The sequence below is a fragment of the Ursus arctos genome, unplaced genomic scaffold (genome assembly GCF_023065955.2).
Source record: "Ursus arctos isolate Adak ecotype North America unplaced genomic scaffold, UrsArc2.0 scaffold_22, whole genome shotgun sequence".
Taxonomy (NCBI): domain Eukaryota; kingdom Metazoa; phylum Chordata; class Mammalia; order Carnivora; family Ursidae; genus Ursus; species Ursus arctos.
This window is the reverse complement of record NW_026622897.1, coordinates 55,894,392-55,918,315: the sequence shown is the minus strand read 5'-3', so window position 1 is coordinate 55,918,315 and position 23,924 is coordinate 55,894,392. Positions and strand designations below refer to the sequence as shown.

The 23,924-nt window shown below is 37.2% G+C and overlaps 1 protein-coding gene across 6 annotated transcripts in view; it reads left to right on the top strand.

The window, feature by feature from the left end:
• The window catches only part of NUP98 (nucleoporin 98 and 96 precursor), a 114,530-nt gene that overhangs the window by 14,521 nt on the left and 76,085 nt on the right, over nt 1-23,924 (top strand). For 2 of the 6 annotated variants that reach the window (XM_048217077.2, XM_026517980.4), the window contains exons 2-10: nt 821-924; nt 3,251-3,352; nt 3,460-3,636; nt 5,494-5,633; nt 7,891-7,998; nt 9,448-9,628; nt 11,102-11,265; nt 15,895-16,032; nt 17,091-17,154. In XM_048217077.2, coding sequence (XP_048073034.1) covers nt 849-924; nt 3,251-3,352; nt 3,460-3,636; nt 5,494-5,633; nt 7,891-7,998; nt 9,448-9,628; nt 11,102-11,265; nt 15,895-16,032; nt 17,091-17,154 — 1,150 coding nt within the window. In that variant the 5' untranslated portion in view covers nt 821-848. Of the gene's footprint in view, nt 1-820; nt 925-3,250; nt 3,353-3,459; nt 3,637-5,493; nt 5,634-7,890; nt 7,999-9,447; nt 9,629-11,101; nt 11,266-15,894; nt 16,033-17,090; nt 17,230-23,924 lie in introns of all 6 variants that reach the window. The other 4 variants (XM_026517982.4, XM_026517979.4, XM_026517981.4 and 1 more) reach the window with 2 other exon arrangements.

Sequence of the window (23,924 nt, the reverse complement as noted above, 5' to 3'; positions counted from 1 at the left end):
TGGTAAGTGGTAGCAGATACCTTAAGTTTAAGGAAAATATATCAGAGGGACAGTATTTACTTTTGAATAGACTACCTCTAACTTGTTTTTTATGCAAATCTGGGGGGGAGCAGAAGCCAAACTTTTGTACTTGTTGGAACACTTTAGTCCATCTCATTAAGTGCATAGTTTGGATACTGGAGAGGAATCATTCATATGAGGTGGGGAATTTTCACCAAAGATTTTCTGTGATGTTCCCAGACAAAGATAAGTAGGGGACCGTGAAGAATGGTCTTAAGAAGTAATCTCAAAGAGAATGTCAGGGCACCAGAATCTCTGGGATTTGGAGATGGGAGGAGGGACATGCATAGTTTAAAGAACATTTAATATTACAACATTTTATATACCCCCCAAAATAGTGCAAAAAAACTTTTTAAAATGTAAAATACAGAAAATAAAGCCTGACAAAAATTTTAACTTCTCAGATAGTTGTGATAGCAGAGTATCATTGTAATTTTTAATGGGTATTGTGGATAACCTCCTGGATCTGGCAGAGTGGACCCAAAATCTTCATTAAAAGGGAACTTAAAAAAATAAGTCAGAAAACATTGTTTTAAAGGGGTGATTGTTGGTGGGATCTCAAGTTTAACCTTAAATTATGGTACTAATAATTCAGCTCAATTTTAGAAGGTCTTTTACTATATAGAGTTTTAGGATGTTGAACGAGAGTGAACATTGTGCTATAGTTTGGATGGGACTAAACTTGCACAATGACATTTTTTGAAAGAATTACATTGTATTCTGTGGTCCTTAAAAGGTGATAATTTTTTTCTTCTTTCAGCTGTCTGAAGCAAAGACTCATTTTGAAGATGTTTAATAAGTCATTTGGAACACCCTTTGGGGGTGGCACTGGTGGCTTTGGCACAACTTCAACATTTGGGCAGAGTAAGTTTTACAAAAGAACAAAAAAGAAGGGGAAAAACTTAAGCTATTCTTATTAAGAACAAATCCATTCTGATGGCTGAAATAAAAAAGACAAGAAATAACAAGTGCTGGCGAGGATGTGAAGAAAAAGGAACCCTTCCTTGCCCACTGTTGGTGGAAATGCAAACTGGTGCGGCCACTGTGGGAAACAGTGTGGAGGTTCCTCAGAAAATTAAAAATAGAATTACTGTGCAATCCAGTAATTCCACTACTGGGTATTTACCCAAAGAAGACCGAAGTGCTAATTCAAAAAAATGCATGCACCCCTATGTTTATTGCAGAATTATTTGCAATAGCCAAGATATGGGAACAACCCAAGTGTCCATGGACTGATGAATGAGTAAAGATGTGGTATATATACAGTGGAATATTACTCAATCATAAAGAGTGAGAGCTTGCCATTTGTGGCAGCATGGATGGGATCTAGAGGGTATAATGCTAAGTGAAATAATTCAGAGAAAGACAAATACCATATGATTCCACTCATATGTGGAATTTAAGAAACAAAACAAATGAACAAAGAAAAAAGAGACCAAAAAACAGACTCTTAAATACAGATTCTGAAACTAATGTAACACTGTGTGTTAATTATACTTGAATAAATAAATTTTTTAAAAAAACAAATCATTCTGATAGCTTTAGATAGGAATTTTATTCATACTGTGGTCTTATAACAAGTTCTCTTTGATAAATGACCAGATAAGATCTTGTTAGAATTTTCTAAGAAAATAGAATTAAGTTTGGAGTTTTCATGGTTTTTGATCATTCATGGAATATACTCGAAATACTTTTTCTTTTCTTTTTTTTTTTTTAAGATTTTATTTATTTGAGGGGGGTTCTCAAGGGGCAGGGGTGGGGGGAGAGGGAGAAGTAGACTCCCTGCTCTGACAAGGGCCTCGATCCCAGGATCCTGAGATCATGATCTGAGCTGAAGACAGACACTTAATGGACTGAGCCACCCAGGCACCCCTCACTTGAAATATTTTTATTAATTGGTTCTTGTAGCAAAAAGTTATAGTGTATTAATGATTTAGACCAGGAAATAATCTATTTATATTGCAATTTTAAAAATGCAGTTATTGAATAACCGCTCTGAGATTTGCTCTATGAATAATTTGTGACATTCAGAAACTAAACTGTTAAAATGTCAAAGTCCCCACCAGTCCTCCTAAGATCCACTTCCCCTTCCACTCAGTATTGTGCATGACACTAGTTGTCTGTAGCAATGCTTATTTACTCACTTTTAAACTTTTGGTTAAAAATTTTATACTTACACAAAAGTAGAAGGAATGTACCCTCATGTACTTATCTCCCAGCTTCAGCAGTCAGGATTTTTCCAGTCTTGTTTTTATTGCTTTTTAGGGGAAGAGGAACATTTGAACAGTGTTTTAATGCAAATCCCCAGAAACTTCTCTTAACTGGTGGGGATTTTTTTTAAAGTATAACTACCAAACCTCAATCATACATAATAAAAAGAAGAATAGAGGAAATTTTTTTTCAGCTCTCTTCTGACCTCTTTTTTTTTTTTTTTTTAAGATTTTTAAAATTTATTTATTGGAGAGAGAGAGCAAAAGCATGAGCATGAGCGGGCAGGGGAAGAGGCAGGAGAGGGAGAAGCAGACTCCCCACTGAGCAGGGAGCCTGATGTGATGTGGGTCTTGATCCCAGAACCCTGGGATCATGACCTGAGCCACCCAGGCACTCCTTTTCTGACCTCTTCTTAAAATACTCTATACATCTGTGTCCTTGGTTTTTAACAAAGATGCCCATCAGAGTCACTTTTGGAGGTGTTTTGTTTTGTTTTTTAAGAACATATTTCCTGTCATAGAACTATGGAGTTGGAACCTGAACATGTGTGTTCTGAAGAACCTTCCTAGATCATTCTGATGTGCTCCCCTAAATAAGGATCATTCATCCCCGTGACTATGGATATATGATATCTAGAGAGAATTTACCACATTAATTTTGATGACTTTACTTTTGTCTGTAGCTCACAGTCATTTAGTTACCTTGCCACTCCTTTTTTTTTTTCTTTTTTAACCCGTCGACACCTATAATTTTATTGAAAAGTCACACCTCCTCACTTTGTTTTTTCTCCTAGAACAATGAATAAAATGTCTGGCTTACAATTTAACTGTAATTTGTAGTCTGATGGAACTTTGAAAAAATCATTTGCAGATTAGACCGTTGATCCTATTCAAACACAGAATGTTAAAAAATATTAAAATCCATTTCTTTGGGTCACCTGATTTAGATTTTATTTTGACCCTGGATTTTGCTTTTTCAGACACTGGCTTTGGCACTACTAGTGGAGGAGCATTTGGAACATCTGCGTTTGGTTCTAGCAACAATACTGGGGGCCTCTTTGGAAATTCACAGACCAAACCAGGTAGGGGTTTTACTTGGAATATAGTTGGTTTATTCATAGCTGATATAGGACTTCATTTAGTGGTTCCAATCCATCTATTTAACTTTTTTCCCTCTCTGTCTCCCCAGGAGGATTATTTGGTACTAATTCATTTAGTCAGCCAGCTACTTCCACAAGCACTGGCTTTGGGTTTGGCACATCAACAGGAACATCAAATAGCTTGTTTGGAACTGCAAGTACAGGGACCAGTCTCTTTTCATCCCAAAACAATGCCTTTGCACAAAATAAACCAACTGGCTTTGGAAGTAAGTAGGACATCATGGGACTTTTGCATCTAATATTTGATTTGCTTATTGAATGTACTTTCTCTTCTTCTTTTCCCTGTGTTCATTTACCTCCTTTCTCCACCAGATGGCAAAAACATTGGGTAGAGAACTACTTTAAAATGTGTTGAAAAGTTTAATAGGCTGGAAAGAAGGGGGTTACATTGCTCCAGGTTGGGAAATCTAAGAAGCACTAGTATTGAAGGGATATGCAGAGAAAGAGGCTCCTGACATAGAATGACCTGAGAGTGGATGAAGAGCTAGGCCAGAGTAATGTCATAGGTGTTAAGACAGGAGAATTTCAAGGAGGAATGCATGTAGTCACCCATATTGTACTGCAAGGGCACCTTCTTCTTGCCTCTGTTTCACATTGGGTATAACAGACTAAAGCAGGAATAACAGATACTAGATGTGACATGGTTACTCTTCCATTCCTTATCCATGGCAGGTATTTTGTTGTTTTATTTAAGTGGGCTCGTGGAGCCCGACACAGGGCTTGAACTCACAACCCTGAGAGGAGGACCTGAGCTGAAGTCGAGAGTCAGACACTTAACTGACTGAGCTACCCAGGTGCCCCCATAGCAGATGTTTTTAACTGATGGTTTCTTTTTCTTTAAGTCTAAATGTGGCCTGGGGATACTTCTCCCCACAGTACTTTGAGGTAACCACTACTAGTTGAACAGATGTGCCCTGTGAGTTGTTGCATTCCCAGTACAAAAGTATAGCAGAATGAATAAGTTAGCCATCTATCAATATTTCACAAAGGAAACATTGTGGGGTATTGAAATATTTAACCGTGACAATGTAAAATGCTGTATAACATGCTAATTCAAAAGAGATGTGACTGTTTACTTGAAACCATATATTAGGACATGTTTTTAGAAAAGAAATAGCAGTTTGCTAGTGTGAAATCAGATTCCTCTTAAGTTGGTAATTAGGATGTCACTTACTATTAAATATTGGCAGATAACTTTATTGCTTACTGACATTTCTGCAACCTGTGTATAGCTTCTTGAGAAGTAATATCGTTCTTACTTTGAAAAATGTATTCCTTAGATTACAGTTAAATTTACTTTTATGTAATTTTTTGAAATTCAGCTTTTTGGAAAAGTAAAACAATCAGAGAATTTATTCTAGAAAATAATCAACATGCCTACTAATTTTCTAAATAATTTTACCGGGCAAAAAAAAAAATTTTTTTAAAGATTTTATTTATTTATTTAATAGAGATAGAGACGGCCAGCGAGAGAGGGAACACAAGCAGGGGGAGTGGGAGAGGAAGAAGCAGGCTCATAGCGGAGGAGCCTGATGTGGGGCTCGATCCCATAACGCCAGGATCAGGCCCTGAGCTGAAGGCAGACGCTTAACGACTGCGCCACCCAGGTGCCCCTGGGCAAAATTTTATAATAATCTGTTTGGTTGTCCTAAGAGGACCACTTGTATGTTTTGAACTTTTGGTTTTGTTTAGGTGTTTGTATTAATGTATGTAAATAAAATATACCGAGACCCCTTTTGAAGTCTGTTGTGATGTTTTCAGAAAGACAAGTTCATTCAGCATGTAGTCTTATCAAGAAAGGAGAAATGAGATAAAATTTATGATGAACGAGTACTATTTCTTTTCACTTGTCTTCCAGGTTTGCCCAACAAGAACTTTATAGACACTTAACTGACAAAGGGATTCAGATTTTGTTTCACTTCAAAGTTGAGGGAGATTTGAACGATAGAAAATTTGAGGATGTGAAAGTATTGCTGCTATGGCACCACAGCCCAATTCCAAAATATCCTACAGATTCTTAATTTCTTAACTGTTGCCATCTCATTTTTCTTTCTAATTTACAGATTTTGGAACAAGTACTAGCAGTGGGGGACTTTTTGGTACTACAAATACAACCTCCAATCCTTTTGGTAGCACATCTGGCTCCCTCTTTGGGCCAAGTAGTTTTACAGCTGCTCCTACTGGGACCACTATTAAGTTTAATGTAAGTATTTTCTTCCAGTCTTTGTGGAATATATCACTCTTCCATTTGTATATCTCTTTGCAGGATGAATTGTAAAATTTCTCCTCTTTCTAGTTATGCACGGTTTAGTCTCACTCTTCCTGAAAGATGTGTTAAGAACAAAATCTGTAAATATTTATGTAGCAGGTAGGAAAAGTCATGAAACATAAATCTTGATTATGTGTATTTGAATCATGCTCAACCGAATCAAATTTATATTCACAAGGTTGATTACAATAGGTAGTGTGGGGTCGAACTTGTATTTACTGCATTTATAACTTGGCTCTGAATGATCAGCATTCCTTATATATATATATATATATATATATATATATATATATATATATATATATATATATATATATATATATATAAAGGAATGAGGGGGCAAACAAAAAAATTATTGAAAATAGGGCCTCTTTCAAGACAAAATCAGAGAGGGAGACAAACCATAAGAGACTCTTAATGATAGGAAACAAACTGAGGGTTGCTGGAGGGGAGGGAGGTGGGGGGATAGGGTAACTGGGTGATGGACAGTAAGGAGAGCACATGATATAATGAGCACTGAGTATAACAGACTGATGAATCACTGAACTCTACCTCTGAAACTAATAATACACTATATGTTAATTGAATTTAAATTAAAAAATCAATAATCTTAAAGAATAGGACCCTTTTAAGGAGATACATGGAATAACTCATCAGTATTCCATGTTCCATTGAAAAATGAAACTTTTGTTGATGCAGTGGCAAAATGGGGCAATTGAGTTTGATGTTTTCTTCGGCTCTTTTGAGAGAACTTTGTAGAGGGTTAGAGTGGAAGATTTGTTCATGAAAACGTATGGAATACTACTTGATGTAGGATACCACTTGATGTGATTGGTTGGGAGATACTTAGGATAGGCTGGAGGTGTAACCTAAAGAAAATCTGGCACAAATAGGTCTTGGCTTAACTTCTCGTTAAAACTTAGTCTAGGAAATGAAGAATTTCTTAGGCAAGGTAGTGAAGTCATAATTTAGAAACTGAACTTTATTTTTATTTTTAAGATTTATTTATTTGAGATAGAGCAAGAGAGAGAGAACAAGCAGAGTGAAGGGGCAGAGGAAGAGGGAGAAACAAGCTCCTCACTGAGCAGGGAGCCTGATGGTGGGGCTCAATCCAGGACTCAGAGATCATGACCAGAGCCAAAGTCAGACACTTAACCAACTGAGCCACCCAGGCACCTCAAAACTGAAGTTTAGAATTTAGAAACGTACTGAATTTAGAACCCTAAATTTAATATAAAATTAAATATAAATGATAGTGAAAAATACTATGTGTTATCTCTTGGAAAGTACAATGATTGAGAAAACTGACAATAGGTGAAGAAATCTTTAGTTACATATTGTGCCTCTTTCCTCATAAAGTTATAGGGAAAAAGGCTTCCATATTTCTTAAATGCAACAAGTTATAAAGCAGACACTTCAAAAAATTTAAAAAATAAAGCGGACACTTCAGAGCAGGAGATAGAACTGAGAAATACAGGTTTAAATGTACATGTCGGGTAAATTGGATAAAGTTTTTCTTACGCATGTAATATTAAGGGTATTTCATTTATTTATTTTTAAGATTTTATTTATTTATTAGAGAAAGAGCATGAGCAGGGGGGAGAGGCAGAGGGAGAGGGAGAAGCAGGGTTCCTGCTGAGCAGGGAGCCAATGCAGGGCTCAATCCCAGGACCCTGGGATCATGACCTGAGCCACCTAGGCGCCCCTTATTTATTCATTTTAAAGATTTTATTTGTTCGAGAGCGAGTGCGTGTGCACGAATTGAGGGCGGGGCAGAGGGAGAGGGAAAAGCAGACCCCGCTGAGTAGGGAGCCCAATGTGGGGCTCAATCCCAGGAACCTGAGATCATGACCTGAGCCAAAGGCAGACATTTAACCGACTGAGCCACCCAGGTGCCTTAAGTGTATTTTAGTAGATAATTAGATGGCTTGGTTAAGGGCTTAATATCTGTGAAAACGATTACTGACATTGATTTATTTAGATAACCTTGATGTAAGGAGAGGAGAGATCAGAAATGCAGTATATTTATTATTAAGCACCCTTGAAACTATCTTGTTTAGCAGAAGACCTACAGGACTAGTTACTGTAGAGGTCAGTGGTTGAAGAATTGTGTCTGTGAGAACAGGAATTTAAAGTTTGGACTTAAACATTTGCTTCAGACTTTCAAATTTACCTTTATCTTCCTTTGCAGCCTCCCACTGGTACAGATACTATGGTTAAAGCTGGTGTTAGCACTAACATCAGTACCAAGCACCAGTGTATTACTGCTATGAAAGAATATGAAAGCAAGTCACTAGAGGTCAGTAAAATACAGAATATCAGCCTAACCTTTTGATTCTACTGGAAAGCAGGTTTTAGAAATGTTTTGATTATTTTTAGGATCAAGTGGTTCACATTGGGTTTATGTAAAAAACTAACAACCACATTTTTTTTTCGTAAGCTCTATGCGCAACGTGGGGCTTGAACTCACGACCCTGACCGAGAATAAGAGTGACACACTGTACTGACTGAGTCAGCCAGGCACCCCACAACCAAATTATTATTCTTTTAAAGATTTTATTTATTTATTTATTTAAGAGAGAGAGAACATGCAAGCACAGGCGGGCAGGGGAAGGGGAGGGGCAGGAGGGAGAGGGAGAAGTAGACTCCTGGTCAAACAGGGAAACCGGTGCAGGGCTCGATCCCAGGACCCTGAGGTCATGACTCGAGCCAAAGGCAGACGCCTAACTGACTGAGCCACCCAGGTGCCCCCAAAATTATTTTTATAATTAATGTAGTATTTATACATACCTTGTTTTAGAAAGGGCAATATTCAGCTTGTAGGTATGGTATAGTTATACTAGTCTGTTGTAATTTTATGTTGCTCACATTACACTGGGCAGTGTGTGTGTATATGGCATGCACATGTTTTTAATAAACTCATGCAGAGTCCTAAGTGTACCACATAGTAAGTTTGAACATACCCATGTAACCAGGATCCAGATCAAGTCACAGCATTACCAGCATTCCTGATGTCCCCCATATGCCCTGCCTCCCTAGTCACGATATCCCCCCCCTTCCCAAAGGTAACCACTATCATGACTGCCATGTTTTCCTCATTTCAAACTTTATATAGATGAAATCTTACGTTATATACTTTTTTAAATCTGTTTTTCCACATTATGGAATTTATCCATGGCGTTGCATGAAGTTACAGTTTGTTCCTTCTTATTGCTGTGTGATAGTGTGTTGTATATTTTGAGTGTTAACCCTCATTGTAGCTGTTGCTTCCTCTCCATCCCAAACTATACTTGCTTTACTGGAGTGTACAGAAACGCCCTGACTTGTGAGGCAAAACTGTTAATGTTAAACTTCATCCCTTCTTTCCCTAATTTTCTGAGACCCCTCACCCCGTCCCAGAATCCTTGATCTTCTCAGCTAACTTTTACATTTGGGGTGGGAGTAGATAAAATTATTATATAACATTCTACTAAAAGCAAGTGTTACTGTTTACAAGAGAAAATTAAAATTAAAATATGGTTGGTCTTTTGGCCTGTAGTGTTATTGATTGTTATGGATCTTAATGTCCACTCTACACTATTGAGTGTTTTTCTGTAATGATACTAAGTTAATGTCCTATAGTTTTCTGTTTTTTAATCATGGTTCCTATGTGAACGTGGAAATTGAATTCTAAATTTAAGTATTTAGTTTCCTAAATAATTTTTTTGGCTGCATGTGAAGATAGGAAATATGCTTTCTCTTTCTCTAGGAACTTCGTTTAGAAGATTATCAGGCTAACCGGAAAGGCCCGCAGAACCAAGTGGGAGCAGGTACCACAGCTGGCTTGTTTGGGTCTTCTCCAGCGACCTCCAGTGCGACAGGACTCTTCAGCTCCTCTACCACTAATTCAGGCTTTGCATATGGTCAGAACAAAACAGCCTTTGGAACTAGTAAGCACCTGGCATCATATTGAGCCATATTGAGGAGGCACAGACAACTAAAACCTAATTGTCATTTTGTGATAAACGCTATGGAGAAAAATAATTCAGAGATGTTGGAGGAATAGAGTGTCTGATAATGTATGTGGGGAAGGAGAGAAATAAGAGTTTTAAATGAAGATGGTTAAAAAGGGTCTCACTTTGATAAGGTGGCATTTGAACAGTGACCTCTCTGAGGAAGGCAAAGGATAAAACTATACAGGTTTCTGAGGAAGAACATTCCAGTCAGAGGAAGCTATAAGTCTAAAACCGCTGAGTTTTTTTCTGAAGAGATAAGGACCAAGGGGAAGTGTTGAGGGATATAAGGACTATATTTTATAGGACTTTGTGGGCCAGTGTCAAGATTTGAATTTTTATTCGAGTTGGGAAGCCATTAGAAGTTGTAGAAAGAGAAGTCATGTGATTATGAGTGAAGGATCATCTGGAGACTGTTCTATTAAGAGTAGATCGTGGTAGCTACATTTGTAAGCATAGCATAACCTAGACACTTGTGGAATCACTATGTTGTACACCTGAAACTAATGTAACATTGTGCATTAACTTCAAAAACTCAAAAAAAGAAAAAGTAGATTGAAAGGGGACAAGGATGAAAACAAATCAGGAAAGCTATTGCTTCATTCACATGACAGTTGATGGTGGGTTGGCTAAGGAGATGGAGTTGATAAAAATGTCAGATTCTGGACCCAGTTTGAATATAAAACTGATGGGATTTGCTAACAGACTGCATTGATGTGGAATGTGAAAGAGGGAAGTCTAGGATGATGACTAAATTATTCTAATACAGGTATTACTTTTGCACAGGTAACACATATATATGATAAAAAGTTCATGAGGCACAAAAAAGTCTGTAATCAAAGTTATCTTCTTTTCCTCCCCTAGCTACCATTTTCTTCCATAGAAATGAGCTAAAGTTAGACATTTTTGTGACCTTTTAGAGAGATACACACCTACAAATATACAGATAAATACATGTTTAAGTGGCATTGAACATTCATTTCAGTCTTGGTATTCTGTGATGTAGTTTAGCCATATATTCATTATCAAGTACAATGTATCCTGTGCTGGAATTATAAAGAAAGAGCCTCTGTTCTCAAGAAACATTTAGTCTGACAAGGTTTAAAATACAGAGATTTTGGGTGTAGTGTGGTATCTTGTAAAATAGGGGAAAGTTTTGGACTCACAAAGGAAAATTACTTAGCCTGTCCAAGGTTCTTGTGGTCAGAGTATAATTGTAGGAATTAAAGTGTGAACCAAATCCAAGTTAGGTGAAAAAGGATGGGAAGTGAAATGGTTACCTAGTGTGAGTAGTGAATGAAAGTAGGGTAATTTAGATATGTATTCAAGAATGTTAAGGCTGTTGCAGTTACTGAATAAGGTTCGAGGGTTTTTTCTTTCATTTATTTTTACTTTATTTTTTTCTGAAAGGTACCACTGGATTTGGAACAAATCCAGGTGGTCTCTTTGGACAACAGAATCAGCAGACTACCAGCCTCTTCAGCAAACCGTTCGGCCAGGCCACAACCACCCAGAACACTGGCTTTTCCTTTGGTAATACCAGCACTCTAGGACAGCCAAGCACCAACAGCATGGTAAGGAACCAGGCCCTTAGTTAACTCCACATCTTGTATTCATAGAGCTAAGTAATGAGGCTTTTTTTTTTTTTTTTTAAGATTTTATTTATTTATTTGACAGAGAGTCCAAGTAGGCAGAGCGGCAGAGGGAGAGGGAGAAGCAGGCTCCCCGCTGAGCAGAGAGCTGGATACGGGGCTCGATTCCAGGACCCTGGGATCATGACCTGAGCTGAAGGCAGACGTTTAACTGACTGAGCCACCCAGGTGCCCCAGTAATGAGGCTTCCAATCATGTCAAACTAGCAAGTTTTACCTCTTCTGTAGTTCTTAAGGGTTGATGGTATGTAGTAAAGGAAAGAGCAAAATGTAAATAAATAAAACCTAGATTCCTAGTACAAGCTCTACTCTTTACTCATTGAGAGGCTGTTGAGCAAGTTACTTATTCTTTCTGAGTATATTTCACTAGGAGCCGCTTAGTGTGCTAGAATTGGCCATCCTTGGGGCGCCTGAGTGGCTCAGTCGTTAAGCATCTGCCTTCAGCTCAGGGCGTGATCCCGGCGTTCTGGGATCGAGCCCCATGTCGGGCTCTTCCGCTGGGAGCCTGCTTCTTCCTCTCCCACTCCCCCTGCTTGTGTTCCCTCTCTCGCTGGCTGTCTCTCTGTCAAATAAATAAATAAAAATCTTTAAAAAAAAAAAAAAAAAGAATTGGCCATCCTGAAGGCTATACCTTAGGACATTGACTCTACCAATTCTATAGAGTAATAGGAGAAAATACTTATAAATTACTGGCTATATTTCAAAGTATTCTTTACCTTGTTCCCTTAAGTGGAGTCAGAAAAAGATGTGTAATTCATTAAAATAAATAAGGGAGCACTAAAACTCAGCCATATTCTGTGCAAAAAGCAAAAAAGGAAGTACTTAGAGTCATTACCGGTTTATTTCTAAGGACGCTTTTAGGGAAGAATAAAATTAAGCTTAATTAGAGGTATGATTTATTGATTCAAATTCTTGGAATTTAACTGGCCTTTAAGTTAAAAATACTTTACCTAATTAAAAAACAATTACAGCCAGACCCCAAAATTTTAAAAATACTGGCAAACAAAATTCAATAATATATTAAAAGGATTATATCCATGACCATGGGGGATTCATCTCAGAATGTTGATTCAACATAGGAAAATTAATAAACCAGAGAAATAAAAAAGGGATGCCTGGGTGACTCAGTTGGTTAAGCTTCTGACTTTTGATCTCAGCTTAGGTCTTGATCTCAGGGTCATGAGTTCAAGCCCACATGGGGGTGGGGGTGGCAGGCGTGGAGCCCACGTAAAAAAAAAAAGCATAAAAGAAAAGAAATAGAATAAAAAACAAAAACCACCTGATGACCTCAGTAGGTACAGAAAAAGCATTTTGACATCCTTTCATGATAAAAACACTCAACAAAGAATAGAAAGGAACCTAGAATAGCCAAAATAATCTTGAGAAAGAAGAAAGCTGGAAGACTCACATGTCTCAATTTTAAAGTTTACTATAAAGCAATGGTAGTCAAGACTGTGGTACTGACATAAAGCTAGACATTTAGATCAGTGGAATAGAGTCGAGAGTCCAGAAGTAAATCCTCAAATTTATAGACGAAGGATTTGCAACAATAAACCAAAACAATTCTCGGTGGGGAAAGAATAATCTTTTCAACAGGTGGTACTAGGACAATTGGTTCTTCTTTTTTTTTTTTTTTTTTTTTTTAATATTTATTTATTTTAGAGTGCATGAGCAGGAGGGAGGGGCATAGATGGAGGGGGAGAAGCAGATTCCCTGCTGAGCACGGAGCCCAACAAGGGGCTCTGTCCCACACCCCTGAGATCAGGACCTAAGCCGAAATCAAGATTTGGACGCTCAACTGACTGAGCCACTAGGTGCCCCTAGGACAATTGATTTTTCAATACATGAAAATGCAGTTGGAAAAAAAAAAAAATGCAGCTGAACCCTTTCTTCCCACCACTGTAGCATCTATACACATTAACTCAAAATGGATCAAATACTTAAATGTAAGAGCTGAAACTCTAAAATTCTGACAAGAGAAGAAATTAGATAATGGTTTCTTAGAAATGACACCAAAAGCAAAAGAAAAAAAAGTAGATTGGACTTTATCAAAATTAAAACTTGTGGGGCAAAGGAATACCATCAAGAAAGAGAAAAGAACACCCACAGATGGTAGACAATATTTGTAAGTTATATATTTTATGAAGGACTTGTAATCAGAATATATAAATAACTTTAATGATTCAGTAAGACAATAACCCATTAAAAATGGGCCAAAGATTTGAATAGGTATTTCTTCATAAAAGATAAACGAATGGCTAATGAGCACATGAGGAAATACTCAACTCTGGTAGTTACCGGGAATGTGCAAGTCAACCACAGTGAGACACTGCTTCATATCCGTGAGGAAGACAGTAGTAGTTTCAAAAATTTGGAGAAATTCGAAACCTTATACATTGCTGGTAGGAGTGTAAGATAATACAACTGCTTTGGAAAACAGTTTGGTGATTCCTCAAAGTGTTATACACAGAGTTACCATTTGACCCAGTAATTGCACACCTTGGTATTTCACCAACAGAAATGAAAACACAAAAATTTGTACACAAATGATTGTAACGTAGCCAAAATGTAGAAACATCTCAAATGTCCGTTAATAATGAATAAATTTAAAAAATGTGGTGTATTTGTACAGTGGAATATTATTCAGCCATAAATGGAATGATAAATGCTACAGCGTGGTTGGACCTTTTAAACATGCCAAATTTAAACAAGCCATTCACAAAGGACCACATTTTATAGGATTCCATTCATACAAAATATTCAGAATGGACAAATCCATGGAAACAAAAAGTAGATTAGTGATTGATTGCCTGGGAATAGGGATTTATTCTTAATGAGCCTGGGGTTTCTTTTTGGAGTGATGAAAATGTTCTAAATTTAGAGAGTAGGGAAATTGTATAAGCCTGAACATAGGAAAAAAACCTTAAATAGTGAACTTTAAAATGGGTAAATTTTATGGGATGTGAATTATGTCTCAGTAAAGCTGTTTAAAAACACTGTGTCTGGGTCACCTGGGTGGGCTCAGTCAGTTAAGCGTCCAACTCTTCGTTTGGGCTCAGGTCGTGATCTCAGGTACATTTGATAGAGCCCCACATCAAACTTCATGCTCAGTGGGGAGTCTGCTTGAGATTGTCTCTCCCACACCCTCTGCTCCTCCCCACCCCTCTACCCCTCACGTGGGCTTGGGCACTCTGTCTCTGTGTCTCTATCTCAAATAAATAAATCTTTAAAAACAAAAAAAACCCTGGGGCGCCTGGGTGGCACAGCGGTTAAGCGTCTGCCTTCGGCTCAGGGTGTGATCCCGGCGTTATGGGATCGAGCCCTGCATCAGGCTCTTCCGCTATGAGCCTGCTTCTTCCTTTCCCACTCCCCCTGCTTGTGTTCCCTCTCTCGCTGGCTGTCTCTATCTCTGTAGAATAAATAAATAAAAATCTTAAAAAAAAAACAAAACAAAAACAAAAAAACCCAACACTGTTGAATTCTCATTTCAGCAATTGTAGTCCATTAGTGCAGTATTTTTTTTTTGTTGTTAACTGATGCATAAATAAAATACCTTCTTAAACATTGGATAATATGAACTTTGGTTATTTGAAATGAGTGTAGTTTCTCATCTCAAATCAAGGAGACTTTGGGACGCCTGGGTGGCTCAGTCGGTTAAACGTCTACCTTCAGCTCAGGTCATGATTCCAGGGCTCTGGGATCAAGTTGCATCAGGCTCTTTGCTCAGCGGGGAGCCTGCTTCTTCTTCTGCTTGTGCACTCGTGCTCTCTCTCTCTCTGACAAATAAATAAAATCTTTAAAAAAAAAAAAAAAAAGAAGAAGACTTTAACTTTACACTCCTGCCTCTGTCCAGATGGATTATTTCTGCTGATTGTTTTCAGTTACTTGGTTCAAGAATCCATTCCCCAGCTCGGTATTGATTAGTTCTTTCGGCATAACTCTCTCAAAATGAAGCATTCTGTCATATCATTTTGTTTTCAGAGTTGCAACCCTGATGTTTCTTAGAGCACAAGAGTTAGTATAAAGTCTTATTAGCTGGGGCGTCTGGGTGGCGCAGTCATTAAGCGTCTGCCTTCGGCTCAGGGCGTGATCCCAGCGTTCTGGGATCGAGCCCCACATCAGGCTCTTCTGCTAAGAGCCTGCTTCTTCCTCTCCCACTCCCCCTGCTTGTGTTCCCTCTCTCGCTGGCTGTCTCTGTCAAATAAATAAATAAAATCTTAAAAAAAAAAAAAAAAAAGTCTTATTAGCTGCCCAGGACCTTGGAATTCATCGGGCTTAGAGTAGATATGAATTTCTGGTCTTGTCATGCAGGAGCCGTGACATCTTGGGCAAGTTCTTAACTGCCCCAAGGTGGGATTTTTTTTTGTTGTTTTATTTTGTTTTTTTTAATGGCCCTCCTCATTAGGGTTGTTGTGAAGAAACGAAATGCTGTATGTGTTTAGCATAATGTATATCAAATAAACTTTTTAAAAATGGCAACTATTAATCTAAGACTTTCTTAAAGAAAACGGACTGTTGTAAGATATCTTTTAACGTAGATTACTTTTTGCAGGGTTTATTTGGAGTAACCCAAGCCTCGCAGCCTGGAGGTCTTTTTGGGACAGCTACAAACACCAGCACTGGGACAGCATTTGGAACAGGAACAGGTCTCTTTGGGCAGCCCAACACTGGATTTGGTGCTGTTGGTTCGGTAGGTTTTTACAGTTGACTCTAATTTGAATATACGTATTTATTTGTTAAAGGAATTTCTAAGAAAGATTTAACTATCTTTCAAGTATTTTTACTGGATACATTATATGACTTGATACTGATATAACTAAAAGCTATGTGGTGCAAAAAAGAATAACCAGGTAACTTTAGTAGGTTAATTTTCAGGTAGTAAGTTCTTTTTTAAACTTCTTTGCCTCAATGTTTATGTACAGTTTACTTCTGATAGCAAAATATCACTCCAGTTGGTTAAATTGAGTCTAAATTGAAGTGCTTTCATTCTTAAAATCGGGTAATTTTTAACTCCTATCTAACCTCTTTTTGGAGTGATAAGTCGGTATGATATTTGAGAATCAAATATTCCAAGTTACTGAAATTCTTGGCGGTCTCATGGTTTTCATGCATTTCGAGACTTAACTGAAATGTGTTCCTTGTTAAGTCATTTAAGTAAAAAACTATTTAGGAGTGCACTTGACCTAAAAATAATAGTAAATTCTGTCTGCCTGCTTAAGTATATGAGAATCAGTATGAAACAGCCAATCTGTATTATGTACCCATTAAAAAAAGCTTCGAACGTGCTGTTGTGTCTAATTTAAAAAAAAAAAAGGAAAGAAAAGAAAAATTCCAAAATGAGATTATCATGGAAATTGAAATCTGTTATTTTCTAATTTTTCTTTGGGCAGCTAATTGAGGTGAGAAATTGAGAAAATTATATAATGCTTCAATAAGTTCTTTTTAATAACCATTTTATTGAGATATAATCCATATGCCATACAATTCACCCTTTCAGTGTTTATAATTCAGTGGTTTTTAGTATACCAACAGATTGTGGAGCTATCACCATAGTCAATTTTAGAACGTATTCATCATCTTAATAAAAAGAAACCTCATACTCATTAGTAGTCACTTTTCATTTCCCCCCAGTTACCTCAGCCCTGCTGTCTACAGATTTATCTATTCTGGACATTTCATGTAAGTGGAATCACATAATATGTGTAGCTTTATACTACTAAAAATTTTCCTGTATTTTATTCTTTTTAGACCCTGTTTGGCAATAACAAGCTTACTACATTTGGAACCAGCACAACCAGTGCTCCTTCATTTGGTACAACCAGTGGCGGGCTCTTTGGTAACAAACCAACCCTGACTTTAGGAACCAATACAAACACTTCCAATTTTGGTACATATAAAAAGCAGGTTTGGCTCTCTTAAAGTTACACTGACTATACCACACATCATTCTCCTGATTCATATGATTGGGAATATTTAAAAATTCTCAGGTAAGCTGTGGCTTGATGTGAAGTACCAGAGGGAGAGGTTTAAAATCACGGGCTCGGGCTGACATACTTAGAAGAGATGTAAATTGCCATACCTCATTATTAGTCTCTTAACTCCCTGCTTTGGATAAAATGGGCCATTCAACACATGCAGTGGTACCTTGTAGAAAGTTGCTTCCCTAATGGTGATAGATTTTTTCCAAAATAAGGAAATACACTTTCTTTGGATTACCTCACCAGTAGTTGAGAAACCAGAAATGAAATACATTTGGTTGAAAGTACACATTGTTTTAGGCCAGGTTTCAAACAGGGAGGTAGTGCACAAATGAGATTTGATGTTTTTTTTTAATGTTTCTTGTTTTGATTTTTTGTTGCTGTTTTTTGAGATTCTGTAACTTTTTTCTTGAGATTGCATGATTCTTACTGAAAACTGAAGCTTTCTCTCAAGGTGCAAAAGCATATTTTTGATTGCATGTTTATTTTTTTTAAATTTTATTTATTTTTTAAAGATTTTATTTATTGATTTGACAGAGAGAGACAGCCAGTGAGAGAGGGAACACAAGCGGGGGGAGTGGGAGAGGAAGAAGCAGGCTCATAGTGGAGGAGCCCGATGTGGGGCTCGATCCCATAACGCCAGGATCACGCCCTGAGCTGAAGGCAGATGCTTAACGACTGAGCGACCCAGGCGCCCCTGATTGCATGTTTATTTTTAAAAATTTGGAAGATACAGATAAGATTGAATAATAATTAAAAAATAACCATATGCTGGAAAAATTAAACTTGTTTAATAGAAACATTATATTATTTTAAATGTCTTCTGTAACTACCTAATTAAGTTCTTAATCAAATTTTAAACAAAATATTAACATAATTTGTGTTAAATCACATAAGGAAAGTTCATTTCATGACCAATATCTGTTAAGGAATTTATATGCCAGATACATTATTAGGCACTGGGGGTATTTAGTGTGAGATAAATGAAAAGACATGGTTATTGGAGTGCCTGGCTGGCTCAGTTACACAGTTTTACACAGTTTTTCAGTGTTTTTGAATGTTCTTATAGTGTACTGGAGAAAGAGACTACATTAAGCATCCATTAGAAGGTGATATGTTTTTACAGAAATATATATGTGAAGGAAATAGGTACCAATTCCTAAATTTTTGTATTTAATTTGATTTTTTTAAATAAAGATTTTATTTATTTGAGAGAGAGAGCGAGAGAGCACGAGCAGGGGGAGTGGCAGAGAGAGAGGGAGAAGGAGGCTCCCCACTGAGCACAGAGCCTTACGTGGGGCTCGATCCCAGGACCCCTAGGATCATGAACAGAGCCAAATGCAGGCACTTAACCAACTGAGCCATCCAGGCACCCCCAATTTGATTTTTTAAAAGATTTATTTATGTCAGAGAGCACGAGCACGGGGAGGTGGGTGTTGGAGAGAGAGAGAGTCCCAAGCAGACTCTGTGCTGAGTGACCCAGAGATCATCACCTGAACTGAACTGAACTGAACTGAATGAACTGAAACCAAGAGTTGGACACTTAACTGACTGCACCACCCAGGTGCCCCTTTAATTTGATTTTTTTAACCTTTTTTTTATTACGTTGCTCACTCCTCCTTGTAATGATTATCGTTTCAACTATAATTCTTTTTGATAAAGAGTGGTTTTGAGGCAGTGGGCTTGGTTAGCATGTGTATCTATTTTGAGTACTTATTTCTTATTTATAAAATTAAAATGGGAAAGATACTTAAGGGTTAAATTAGGGTTTTGCAGTCTTTTTCATCACTGTCACTCCTTCCCCCAAAAGCTTTGTAGACCATTTTTTTCTTAATCATCTTCTCACCCTGTGAAATTTTAATACCACATGTGTTCTGTTTATCTATTTACGTACGGTGGCCCTTTGGATGGCCGTAAGCCATTGTATAACTATGATTCATTTAGCCCTTCAAGAACCAATTTTCCCTTCCTTTGAGAATGCATGTTTTTTTTGTAGCGTCCTTCATGTTCAGGAAAAAAAACAAAAAATGCACATCGTTTTTATCTGGGTGCTTATACAGGCTAAAATGATAAAATGGGCTGGACTTCTGAAATATACTTGATGTTCTTCCATCATTGAAGATTTTGGATTTGTTTGGAGATTTTTTTGTTGTTGTTGTATAAATATATTTATACCCATGTTCTATGATTTCAGAGGGAGAGAGTTCATTTTTATCTAATAAGCCTCGCTAGCTTAGTGATGAATCTTAATTGTCCTAATTTTTTTTTCCTTTTTTAATCCCTAGCGTTGACCTAGTGCCTGGCATAGAATTAGGTGCTCACTAAAACTTGGTTAAATGAATTAATGAGTGAATAAATGGGGCCCTAAGAGTAAGGATTCCATCTAAGTCAGATGGGGGTTGCATGGTGGCAAGTTTTGTTCTACTCTTGGGTGAATTTAACATCCCATTACTATCCTTGAGGAATCCTATTTAAGCAAGGCTTTCTTTGATATTCTTGTTTTCTTGGGAAGCTGTCAACTTTGAGTTTGTGTACAGTCTTCTGATTTGGAAATAAACCATATAACAAATCTGGAAATGGAGTAAGATTATACAAAGATTCAGAGCATCATTATATTATCGTTAGTCACACATCTGTTACGGGATTTTGTTTCATTCAGCTGCTGATTAATTCACAGAGTTAAAGGTTGGGGTGCCTGCTGCTACAGTTGGTGTTGTGAAATCCTTAAGTCATTCTTCAGAGTCATCAACTCATTCTCTTAGTAAATAATTATTCCTGGGAGGGACGAGTTTAAGATTGAGTATAAGATAGTGTCTGAATTTCTGAATGAATGGAGGAGTAGAACTGTTTTGGGAGAGGAGTTACGGTATGTCAACATTTGTGAGCAACAGTTTAAGAAGGTTGATTCTTCGGGTATTGATAAGATGGTACTGGGTAATCAGTGATTCCTCCATACATATGGTTAAGTGGACAGTTCAGGAGCTATTTGTATATTTAAACATTTTTTTAAGCTCATTTTTCTAAATTGTGGTATAATTGAACTATAACATTAGTTTCAGGTGTAGGACATAATGATTTGGTATTTCTGTGTATTGTGAAGTGGTCACTACAATAAGACTAGTTAACATCTGTTGTCATACATAGTTATACTTTTGTGTGTGGGTGTGTGTGATGAGAACTTTTAGGATCTACTCTTTTAGCAACTTTCGAATATGCAGGACAGTATTAACTATGGTTACCATGGCTATGTATTACATCCCCATGACTTATTTATTTTATAACTGAAAGTTTGTACCTTTCAATCCCCTTTCACCCATCGCTCATCATCTTCTATCGTGTGTATCTATAAGCTGTTTTTTTTTTGTTTGTTTTATGAGATTGCAAATATAAATGAGATCATGCAGTATTTTTCTTTCTCTGTGTGGCTTGTTTCACTTAGCATAATACTTTCAAATTCCATCTGTGTTGTCAGAAATGGCAAGATTTCATTGTCCTTTATAGCTGAATAATATTCTATTATATATACATATACATCATTACCCGTTTATCCATCAATGGCTACTTAGGTTATTTTCTGTATTTTGGCTATTGTAAATAATGCTGCAGTGAATATTGTGGTGCATTTTTCTTCCTGGGTTAGTTTTTTTGTTTTCTTTGGATAAATACCCAGAAGTGGGATCTAGCAAGATCATATGGTGTTTATATTTTTAATTTTTTGAGGATTCTCCATACTGTTTCCCGCAGTGTACACCAGTTTACGTGCTCACGAACAGTGCACCAAGGGTTCCCTTTTCTCCACATTTCCACCAACACTTATTTGTCTTTTTGATAATAGCCATTTTAACAGGTGTGAGGTTATATCTCGTTGTGGTTTTGATTTGCATTTCCCTGATGATTAATGATGTTGAGCATCTTTGCATGTCTTTTCTTCATCTGTATGTCTTCTTTGTAAAGAGGTCTACTCCGATCCTCTGCCCATTTTTAATTAGATTGTGTTTTTGTTATTGGATTTTTTGAGTTCTTTATATATTTTGGATATTAACCTCTTTCTGATGTATGACTTCCAAATATTTTCCCCTATTCAGTAGGTTACCTTTTCATTTTGTTGATGGTTTCCTTTGCTGTACAGAAGCTTTTTAGTTTGATGTAGTCCCAGTTGTTTATTTCTGCTTTTGTTACCTTTGCTTTTGGTGTCACATCCAAAAAATCATTGTGAAGACAGATGTTCAGGAGCTTACTGCCTTATGTTTTCTTCTAGGGGTTGTATACTTTCAAAGGTCTTACAGCTCAAGTCTTTAATTTTTGTTTATGGTGTAAGATGGTGGTCTGGTTTCATTCTTTTGCTGTCCAGTTTCCCCAGCACCGTTAATTGGAGAGACTGTCCTTCCCTATCATATATTCTTGATTCCTTTGTTGTAAATTAATTGACTATTAAATAATCGTCCTTAATTTTAATTTAAAAATTGTTTTGAAATAACAGAGTTGATCAACTTTTGTCAGTAAGAATCGGAGGAAATGTGTGGTATAAACAGTGTAAGTTGGGACTTAATTCCCTCGTGTGGGTTTGAGGTAGTTCACAAGTATCTTATTTTCTGCTGTTTATGGGGCTAGAAGATCCTTTCTGGTTAAATTTTAACTCAAAAAGAAAAAGAGTATCTCCAAGTATATTTTTTCTGATTTTTTTTTTTCTTTAAAAAAAAAATTGTGCTTGAGTAGCAGTGCTCCCATTTTGTGGCATAGCTGTTAATTAGCACAGTTGAAGAAATTTTTAGTGAATGTATGAATGAAATGTATCAGATTATGTCAGAGTCCATGCCTTTTAAGTGACATTAGAAATACATTTTTTTTTAAGATTTTATTTATTTATTTGACAGAGGGAGAGAGAGACAGCCAGTGAAAGAGGGAACATAGGCAGGGGGAGTGGGAGAGGAAGAAGCAGGCTCACAGCAGAGGAGCCTGATGTGGGGCTCGATCCCAGGACCCTGGGGTCAGGTCCTGAGCCGAAGGCAGACGCTTAACTACTGAGCCACCCAGGCGCCCCTAGAAATACATTTTCAAACTGTTTAAATTCTTCAACTTTTTTTCTTGATTTTATTGAGATAATAATCCAGATATTGGCATGACTAAGTACAATATTCTTAGTTGGTGATAGTGTCCTATATTTCAGGTTACTCTCTTTATTGTTACCTTTTGTACTTGATCCCCTCCATGATACCTTTTAAAAAGACTTCCGAGTGTTCCATGAACAAGGTTTGCTGGCCAATGATTGATTCCCCCCCCCCTTATCAAAAGAGATCAATGATGGGACGCCTGGCTGGCTTAGGAGAACATCCAACTCTTTCTCTTTCTCTTTTTTATAGATTTATTTATTTTAGAGAGAGAGCGCATGTGCACTCGAGTGTTGGGGAAGGAGCAGAGGGAGAGAATGCTCAAGCAGACTCCCCACCAAGTGAGGAGCCCAACGCGGGCTTGATCCACAACCCATGAGATCATGACCTGAGACAAAGTGAAAGAGTCAGATGCTCAACTGAATGAGCCACCCAGGTGTCCCTGGAGCATGCAGCTCTTGATCTCGGGATCGTGAGTTCAAGCCCCATGTTTGGTGTAGAGATTACTTAACGATAAAATCTTTTATTTAAAACAAAAAAAGATTAATGATATGCTCGTTGGATGTTTTGTTGATATTTAGCTCCAAAAGGAGTGCAGAAACTTCGTGGACATATCTGAACAAAAGGGAAATAATAGCAATAATGCAGTATAGGTGTCTTTTGGTGAAACCTGTGGCTTTTCAAGGGGAATCATAGGATTTTTCTGTGGATGGGAGGTCATAGTGAAGGAGGATGATTTGTTTAACTGTCCATCATCTCTGATAATGAGACAGTTCAACGCAAGAAAAGTTACTTATAGATTATCTTCTCTTTTAATATCAGCTAGTTGAGTCCTTGAGTGCTCCTGTGAGCTGATTATGACACCATTGAAGTTCCTCCTGTGTGATCAGTTAGCCACACATTACTGCCCGTACAAAGTTCATCTGTTCAAAACCAAAGCTACTGTTAGAGATTTTTATAGGTAAATTTCTATTAGCAAGAACCTTTAGCTTCAGTAAAGTGTTTTTGAGATTATCTTATTTTTAATATATATATGTGTGTATATATATATATATATTTTTTTTTTTAAGATTTATTTAAGTAATCTCTGCCCATTGTGGGGCTCAAATTCACTGAGATAAAGAGCCACATGCTGTACTGACTGAGCCAGTTAGGCACCCCGACTGTCTTATTTTTAGTGGAAGTTTGAGGAAATTCATTTTTCTTCTGTTGAACATGAAAAGTAGGTTTGCGGCTTTGAGTCTTGCGAAGGGAATGTATGTGCTCAAGCACAATCACTTTGCTTTAATGGATACCGTCTTCTATTGAATATTTCAAGTCTGAAACATGAAGTAGGAAGACTTCTGGGTCTGCTTATAGGCATCAAAATTAAAATTTTTTTAAAAAGCTTATTTACGATTTCTAAATATTCGTAACTGGCAGGGTGCAAAGCTTAGAGTCAGACTGCCTTTTTAAAAATTCCCTTGTATAGGAAGTTGAGAGCTGTGTTAAAAGTA